At 54.3% G+C, this 9,575-nt stretch overlaps 1 protein-coding gene across 1 annotated transcript; it reads left to right on the forward strand.

The window, feature by feature from the left end:
• The first annotated feature begins 7,684 nt into the window (after window positions 1–7,684).
• Window positions 7,685–8,545, forward strand: LOC138480485 (melanoma-associated antigen C1-like). The gene has a single exon (XM_069612263.1). It carries the CDS (start codon window positions 7,685–7,687, stop codon window positions 8,543–8,545), a length of 861 nt encoding a protein of 286 aa, XP_069468364.1.
• The last annotated feature ends 1,030 nt before the right edge of the window (window positions 8,546–9,575 follow it).

Raw genomic sequence — 9,575 nt, forward strand, 5'->3', positions numbered from 1 at the left:
ACAGCAGCAACTGGCCACGCTCCTCAAGGACCATGCCGATGAATGTGGGGGCACTAAGGCAGACATAGAAACATCAACTGAGACACTTAGGGCAGAAATGGAGAGGAGTACAGAGACACTAAGGGCACAAATGGAGAGTAGCACCGAGAGCCTGAGAGTCCAAATGGAGAGTAGCACCGAGAGCCTGAGAGTCCAAATGGAGAGAAGCACCGAGAGCCTGAGGGGGGAACTGCATGCGACGTCCAAAGACGTATGTGCCGAACTTGCCGCAGTGCGCCGTGTGCTCACTGAGCTCTCGCAAACCCTTAGGGACATGCATGGACGTGAGCAGGCAGAGACATCATCCGTTGCAAGTTCCGTCCAGGGCAGCCCCCAACGTAGATCTGGGAGGAACCTGCGCTCCACAGGCAGGGGTGCCCCTGATACCCGCAGAGGGGGCTTGCAATAGCGACAGCCCACTGACAATGAGCATCTTTGGACACTGGTGTTCGGGGGGGAGGTAGGAGGGTGGAGGGGGTGTGTTGGGCTCACTTGGGTGGCGGGTCGATAGGGTGTTCAACATGATATCACATATGCCATAAACAGTGCACGATCAACCAATGAGATGTGTGGACAATGATCTTTGTGTACTAGGCCATCATAGGCGTACAGTCCATATTGTGCATGTACCAGACACACACAGTGCCACGAGTCCCGTGTCCATGTATCAGCCACCAGGCGTGAGTGCTAGAAGCATGCATCAATGAGATGCTGACGAATGTCACGGCCCTCCGGTGCCTCGCAGACTCCTTGAGGTGCTGCCACATCCCCACCCTCATCATGACCATCATCAGGTGCTTGCAGTTCTGCGTCAGGGGGCATGGGCACATTTCTACGTACGCACATGTTGTGGAGCATGACACATGCCATCACCATCTTTGCAACCTTCTCATGGCGGTACAGGAGTGCCCCGCCAGACCTGCTGAGGCACCGGAAACGAGTCTTCAGTAGGCCGAATGCCTGTTCAATGACTACACGGGTACGTGAGTGGGCATGGTTGTAGTCCTCCTCATGCTGGTCCCGTGGGTTCCGGACTGGTGTGAGGAGCCATCTCTTCAGTGGATACCCAGCATCACCTGTATGTGGACGAGAAACGTATGATGTGGAATGCCATTGCTACGTACGCACACCCCCCCCCCTTCCTGCCAGGTCATTGCCGCATCACATACCCCACATCATCATGCATGAAATGAGACTCACCGAGTAGCCAGGATCTGTTCCCTGCGTGTCGCTCCATGTAGCGTGGTATTGTTGAGTTCCTCAAGACCATAGAATCATGGGTTGATCCAGGGAATCTGGCACAACAATGTGTAATGATCCTGTTGGAGTCACACACCATTTGTACATTCAGGGAATGGAATTGTTTTCGGTTGCGGTACTGGGCCTCCATGGCATGTGGGACGACCAATTCCACATGGGTGCAGTCGATGGCACCAATGCAACCCGGTATGCCGGCAAGTGCATGGAATCCCACTTTTGTGTTGGTAATTTCCTGCTCCGAGCGTGGTAGAGAGATGTAGTCGTCTGCGTGCTGCAGGAGGGCATCGAGCACTTGCAATAGTGTCCGTGAGAACAGTGGCTGAGAAATGCCATGCAACTGTCCGACTGTGTGCTGGTAGGTGCCTGTGGCCAGGAAGTGGAGTACAGACACCACCTTCAGTAGGGGTGGGATGGCGGTTGGGCTATCTATCATGCTGACAAGGTCAGCCTGTGTCATGTCCACAATGGCGGCTATGGTGTCCCGGTCCAAACGGTAGAGGGTGTGGATCTGCTCATCAGTGAGGTTGAACGGATGTGCTCGGAGGCGTGGGATTGCGGGCTGCCTGCGTGGTGGTAGTGGCTGTGCTGGCGGCCCTTGCTGGCCCTGCCTTGCCCTCCTCCTCCTCCTGCGTCTCCTCCGTGCGGCCGGTTGTAGTTGGTGTTCGTCTTCTTCTTGGAGTTGGAGTACTTGCAGTGCTATCAGGTCCCCCAGGGCCAACATCGCGAGTCCTGCCGGTAGCATTTCGGAGTGGGTGTGGTTGTGGGAGGAGACTGGGTGTGCAATTTATGTGTTTTCAGGCTGTATGGCCTCCACCTGTGGTGATTCATTCCACCTGTGCAAACTGCTCTCCCCTTTGGCCGAGCACGTCCCGCACACAACGCTGCAATTCGAGGAATGGCATCTTGCTATTGCAATCATGTATTTGTACCCGATGGCCGTGTAACATTGGTTGATATGTTCATTCTGCTATGGTCCCATTGTTTCACATACTATCTTTGCAGTCGCGAACAGACTTGTGAAGGGTCAGTGGAACGTAGTACTCGAGTAACGGTGGGCCCTCATGCATCACTGTACCGAGTTGCAACGACGGGCGGGGCGTCCCATTTGTGGGTGAAGGCATTTGCCATTTCCACACACAGCCGCACTAGATGGATTAATTAGTGATTTCAAACGGCCACAGATGCCTTTTCGACGTGATGTTGCAAATGAGGAATTCGAAGGGCGGCGCTTTCGGTTTTCAGCTAGCGGCGAGGAGATGCCCACAGGTCTGACTGCAAATATAACGTTCTATTGTTCAATGTCCTTGAGACAGGGGCCATGGCGAGGATGCAATGATTGATATGAATGGTTTGGGATGCGCAATAGCGACGTGGGCGATGAGGCCGGACGTTCCCAAATACATGTTACTTCACAACACTGGAATTACGGGCTGGGGCACTGTGGATTTTGCAGGCTGCATAACGCACAGACTCAATGGATATTTCTAATGTTGTGTGAGTAAATATTCAGGCGTTTTTATACCGGGATGAGGGAATGATGAATGGATGCATGGGCAGGTGATTTGATACAGAGTTTGCCATGTACAGGGCTTCTTGGAATCTATCCGCCTCCCCTGCGCTATGTGATGCAGGGCTGCCATAGTGGGACCATCGTCTATCTGGCCTTGTTGAGCCCTCCCTGTCTCGACGCGCCCTCAGACACTTGTGTCCATGCACGTTACCAATCCCATATGATGGATTCTGTTTTGACAGACGCATGCACAGGTACACTCGTTTGTGATGGTGTTTACACCTCGATATAGATGGTTATGAGTCGCAAGTGGTTTTGGGGTGGTGATGATCCTTTGGAGTGGGCTAGCATGCATATGGCTGTGGATTTAGTGTGATCATTGAAGTGAGTTGTTCGAATGTAGTTCTGATGGCCATTCTGTTCTTTTTCTTTTCTTTTGGTTGACAGGTATCTCCTCCCCTTTTGCCACTGCCATCTGTATGCCACTCCTGCAGATGGCTTTTACTCCCGACACCTGCTGCTTCGTGTTAATCAGTGGAGCAGCATTACGATCTTATGGGACGATCGCCAATAGGCCACATGCCCTTACGCAGTACTAGTGGCTCGGAGCAACATTTCGGCCTTTCAGCTGGACTAGTGCCTCCCCATAGGGACGGCCCTGCGGTTCTGTGCGCTTCCATGTTGCCTTTTCGTACGTGAATGTGGCTCTGTGTACCATGATGGAACAGGGCGTCACACAAGTAGTGGCTGGTCATTTCTTGCGGATGCAGCCCACAATGGTGAAATGTGTTTTGGAGTTCATGGCCTAATGGCTGTATGGGCTTGGTGATTTTGTTGTGCATTAAATTTCTATTCTGATTTGGCCCGTGTAGCGTTCTTCTTTGCAAGTGATGTGGCATATTCCTATTTGGGGAGCGATGTATTGGGAGGAGATCTGCATTGGGTTCCAGCTTCGGAGTTTAGTTGCGTGGTACTGTACTGGGCGCGTTTGCCTACGAAGCCCAGTGAGGTCAGGGATGGGGGCTGCCAATATGACTGTTTGAATGTTGTCATGCTCAGGGGCGGGGGATTGGGTTTTGTGTAACAGATGGCGGTCAGCCAGGTGGACTGGTGGAATGATGTGATTTTCGGAATATTGCTGGTCACAGGTGCCTGTGTTTGCGTGCGTTTCGGGGGGGGGGGACTGTGGTCATGTCCATTGGAATGGCTTCTGTATTCGTGCCATCTGTGCCCTGCAGCTCCCATTGGCCCCTCTTGTGATTCTTTTGTTCGTTGGCATGCATGGGTGACTTGTACATTTCACTGGTTGCATTGTGACTTCATTGCACCTACGGGGAGTTGTACTTTGTGGGCAGGGAGCGGTGTACAGGCACTCAGTGGGGCCGTTTACGGTTGATTCACGATGCCGTACTTCTCACCATGGCGGAATGGTACATTCCGCCATGCTTGATGGCGTTAGGTACATGTCCGCTAGGGTCGGAATTCGCGTACCCTTGCGCCATGGTGGTATTTACGGTTTGGCATGGCGCGCGTACTTGGTGCAGTTAGCGTTGGCGTTCACTACGGTGTCGCTAATGGCTTCGTACTTTGCGGTGACGGGTCATAGTCGCACCGAGTGCTATTCGATGGCGGTATTGCATTTCCGCCATCGTTTTCCGATTTCCGCCAGGGTCGTAATGAGGCCCTTTGTCTTTCAGAGCTTTTAATTTATGGATGTCTGCAGTCAATACCATAGTTTCGACGGCTGAGTTTTAACCTGCCTTTGCTTCAGTGGTGCAAAGGTGTTTACTGCCAACATCATTTTTTCATAGACGGTCGCCAGTTTAGATGCAGCGTCCAAACAGGAGAGATTGTCCTTTAGGGGCGAGATTAAGGGGCGCAGGCTATCTGTGGCTGTTGCTGGGTGCCTGGAGCACTCAGCCCGTTTGGCCACGCCCCTTTTCGCTGTGCAAACGAGAGAGGAGGAAGAGGAGGGTTCAAAAGCCCCTCACCCTTGCCGCAGAGGCCCGCAGGCTGCCTGTGGCTGTCCGGGGTTGCTAATTCTGTGGGCTCATTAGACATATTTTGGCGCTCATCCTTGGCTTGCTTCGTTTGTGCACCTGCCATATCCTAACAGCTCTCTATGCCCAAGAGCACCCATAATTCTACCACAAGGGTTAACGAGCACAGCTCTGCCTAGTCCTGCTGCAATCTTTGGTTCACGCTGCAAATACGCTAAACTAAGGTCTTAATTAACCTTCTCCTCTTCACCTGACTAGTTTAACATCAGCTTTCTTTTGTGGCGGTTTGTTGCTTGACTTCTGTGTGGTTCCATTTTGATTTCCTGCTGCTTTTAGCCTCGCCACTTGGATCAATTGTGGCTTAGTGAGGTGAGCAGGGCTTGTTCAGGAGTCAGACTAGTCAGACTAGGGCAGCTCCCCAAGCTGTCGAGGCGTGCCCTGCCCGCCCAGCCTTTTCCTACTAGTTCAAACCTTCTTCTTGACAGCCACACTTTGGTCTTATTGGCCCTACTGCCGGGGGAGCCATTAACTGTGCTATCTGGAAGACCCAGTAAAATCTCCTGTGATCAGTGACCTTGGGACAATTGAGCACCTTTGAACTGAAGCACCTGCACTTTAATTGATCTTTGCTTATGTCAAATCGCATTATTTGTAAGTGAGTACCCCAGCGCTTTTAGATGACATGGCTGTAGCCGTTTTAAGCATTGATTGTGATCTATTGTGATTTATTGGTGTAACTGTATGCATATATGTTTTTCTAGCTTGGCATTATTCCAAATGTACCCCCCTCCCCTATAATTAGTAAGCTCCTTGCTCTACAATCATTAAGTCTAAACGGAAGGCGGTGCAGCCTATCCCCCCTCTGGGAGTAGTAAAAGGGCACACACATTATTAGAACCTATTCAGGAGGTTAATATCCTCATCACTGAAATGAAGGGCCTCTTGCATGAAAGTGAAGGCCCAAAAGCCAAGAAATTAAAAATCTCAACATGCAAGAAGGTTGCTGCTGCCCCAAACTGTATCCTGGAACTTGAAGATCCTCCCAGAATCTGTAGCTCCTATCCTAAAACCCTTGGTCCAGGCCCAAATGTCTAAACTAAGCCATTGACGAAAACCGGAGGACCCCCTGAGCATGTATGAAATAGGGCCCTTTGAGGGCCAGGAGGGGGTAAGAACTACATTTTAGCAACTGCTCAGCAGGGGGGAATCTGCCGCACAGGTGAGAGCCCACACATCATCAGAGCCCTGTGGCATCAGCTGGGAAAGCCCTGACCCAGGTGAGAGCAGGACCACAGATCATTTACCTATTCAGGGCCCTGTGGCATCAGCTGGGAAAGAGATGCCCCCCAGCCCTGACCCAAGTGAGAGAAGGACCGCAGATCATTTACCTATTCAGGGCCCGGTGGCATCAGCTGGGAAAGAGATGCCCGCCAGCCCTGACCCAGGTGAGAGCAGGACCGCAGATCATTTACCTGTTCAGAGCCCTGTGGCATCAGCCGGGAAAGAGATGCCTGCCAGCCCTGACCCAGGTGAGAGCAGGACCACAGATCATTTACCTATTCAGAGCCCCGTGGCATCAGCTGGGAAAGAGATGCCCGCCGGCCCTGACCCAGGTGAGAGCGAGACCGCAGATCGTTTACCTATTCAGACCCCCTTGGCATCAGCTGTGAAAGAGATGCCCGCCAGCCCTGACCCAGGTGAGAGCGGGACCGCAGATCATTTACCTATTCAGAGCCCCGTGGCATCAGCTGGGAAAGAAAGAGATGCCCGCCAGCCCTGACCCAGGTGAGAGCGGGACCACAGATCATTTACCTATTCAGAGCCCCGTGGCATCAGCTGGGAAAGAGATGCCCGCCAGCCCTGACCCAGGTGAGAGCGGGACCACAGATCATTTACCTATTCGGAGCCCCGTGGCATCAGCTGGGAAAGAGATGCCCGCCAGCCCTGACCCAGGTGAGAGCAGGACCACAGATCATTTACCTATTCAGAGCCCTGTGGCATCAGCCGGGAAAGAAAGAGATGCCCGCCAGCCCTGACCCAGGCGAGAGCAGGACCACAGATCATTTACCTATTCAGAGCCCTGTGGCATCAGCCGGGAAAGAAAGAGATGCCCGCCAGCCCTGACCCAGGTGAGAGCAGGACCACAGATCATTTACCTATTCAGAGCCCCGTGGCATCAGCTGGGAAAGAGATGCCCGCCGGCCCTGACCCAGGTGAGAGCAGGACCACAGATCATTTACCTGTTCAGAGCCCTGTGGCATCAGCCGGGAAAGAGATGCCTGCCAGCCCTGACCCAGGTGAGAGCAGGACCACAGATCATTTACCTATTCAGAGCCCCGTGGCATCAGCTGGGAAAGAGATGCCCGCCGTCCCTGACCCAGGTGAGAGCAGGACCACAGATCATTTACCTATTCAGAGCCCTGTGGCATCAGCCGGGAAAGAAAGAGATGCCCGCCAGCCCTGACCCAGGCGAGAGCAGGACCACAGGTCATTTACCTATTCAGAGCCCTGTGGCATCAGCCGGGAAAGAAAGAGATGCCCGCCAGCCCTGACCCAGGTGAGAGCAGGACCACAGATCATTTACCTATTCAGAGCCCCGTGGCATCAGCTGGGAAAGAGATGCCCGCCGGCCCTGACCCAGGTGAGAGCAGGACCACAGATCATTTACCTGTTCAGAGCCCTGTGGCATCAGCCGGGAAAGAGATGCCCGCCAGCCCTGACCCAGGTGAGAGCAGGACCACAGATCATTTACCTATTCAGAGCCCTGTGGCATCAGCCGGGAAAGAAAGAGATGCCCGCCGGCCCTGACCCAGGTGAGAGCAGGACCACAGATCGTTTACCTATTCAGAGCCCTGTGGCATCAGCTGGGAAAGAGATGCCCGCCGGCCCTGACCCAGGTGAGAGCAGGACCGCAGATCATTTACCTATTCACAGCCCTGTGGCATCAGCTGGGAAAGAGATGCCCGCCGGCCCTGACCCAGGTGAGAGCTGGACCACAGATCATTTACCTGTTCAGAGCCCTGTGGCATCAGCCGGGAAAGAGATGCCCGCCAGCCCTGACCCAGGTGAGAGCAGGACCGCAGATCATTTACCTATTCAGAGCCCTGTGGCATCAGCTGGGAAAGAGATGCCCGCCAGCCCTGACCCAGGTGAGAGCGGGACCGCAGATCATTTACCTATTCAGAGCCCCGTGGCATCAGCTGGGAAAGAGATGCCCGCCAGCCCTGACCCAGGTGAGAGCAAGACCGCAGATCATTTACCTATTCAGAGCCCCGTGGCATCAGCTGGGAAAGAGATGCCCGCCAGCCCTGACCCAGGTGAGAGCGGGACCGCAGATCATTTACCTATTCAGAGCCCCGTGGCATCAGCTGGGAAAGAGATGCCCGCCAACCCTGACCCAGGTGAGAGCAGGACCGCAGACCGTTTACCGATTCAGAGCCCCGTGGCATCAGCTGGGAAAGAGATGCCCGCCAGCCCTGACCCAGGTGAGAGCAGGACCGCAGACCGTTTACCGATTCAGAGCCCCGTGGCATCAGCTGGGAAAGAGATGCCCGCCAGCCCTGACCCAGGTGAGAGCAGGACCGCAGATCGTTTACCTATTCAGAGCCCTGTGGCATCAGCTGGGAAAGAGATGCCCGCCAGCCCTGACCCAGGTGAGAGCAGGACCACAGATCATTTACCTATTCAGAGCCCCGTGGCATCAGCTGGGAAAGAAAGAGATGCCCGCCAGCCCTGACCCAGGTGAGAGCAGGACCACAGATCATTTACCTATTCAGAGCCCCGTGGCATCAGCTGGGAAAGAAAGAGATGCCCACCAGCCCTGACCCAGGCGAGAGCAGGACCACAGATCATTTACCTATTCCGAGCCCCGTGGCATCAGCTGGGAAAGAAAGAGATGCCCGCCAGCCCTGACCCAGGCGAGAGCAGGACCACAGATCATTTACCTATTCAGAGCCCCGTGGCATCAGCTGGGAAAGAAAGAGATGCCCGCCAGCCCTGACCCAGGCGAGAGCAGGACCACAGATCATTTACCTATTCAGAGCCCCGTGGCATCAGCTGGGAAAGAGATGCCTGCCAGCCCTGACCCAGGTGAGAGCGGGACCACAGATCATTTACCTATTCAGAGCCCTGTGGCATCAGCTGGTAAAGAGATGCCCGCCAGCCCTGACCCAGGTGAGAGCGGGACCACAGATCATTTACCTATTCAGAGCACTGTGGCATCAGCTGGGAAAGAGATGCCCGCCAGCCCTGACCCAGGTGAGAGCAGGACCACAGATCATTTACCTGTTCAGAGCCCCGTGGCATCAGCTGGGAAAGAGATGCCCGCCAGCCCTGACCCAGGTGAGAGCAGGACCACAGATCATTTACCTGTTCAGAGCCCCGTGGCATCAGCTGGGAAAGAGATGCCCGCCAGCCCTGACCCAGGTGAGAGCAGGACCACAGATCATTTACCTGTTCAAAGCCCCGTGGCATCAGCTGGGAAAGAGATGCCCGCCAGCCCTGACCCAGGTGAAAGCAAGACCACAGATCATTTACCTGTTCAGAGCCCCGCGGCATCAGCTGGGAAAGAGATGCCCGCCAGCCCTGACCCAGGTGAGAGCAAGACCACAGATCATTTACCTGTTCAGGGCCCCGCGGCATCAGCTGGGAAAGAGATGCCCGCCAGCCCTGACCCAGGTGAGAGCAAGACCACAGATCATTTACCTATTCAGAGCCTTGTGGCAACAGCTGGGAAAGAGATGCCCGCCAGCCCTGACCCAGGTGAG

Source organism: Ambystoma mexicanum, chromosome 5p (genome assembly GCF_040938575.1).
Source record: "Ambystoma mexicanum isolate Mex_15411 chromosome 5p, UKY_AmexF1_1, whole genome shotgun sequence".
Taxonomy (NCBI): Eukaryota; Metazoa; Chordata; class Amphibia; order Caudata; family Ambystomatidae; genus Ambystoma; species Ambystoma mexicanum.

Excerpts from the sequence above, each read along its gene's own strand:
- LOC138480485 (XM_069612263.1), top strand. The coding sequence starts at position 7,685 with ATGCCCGCCGGCCCTGACCCAGGTGAGAGCAGGACCGCAGATCATTTA.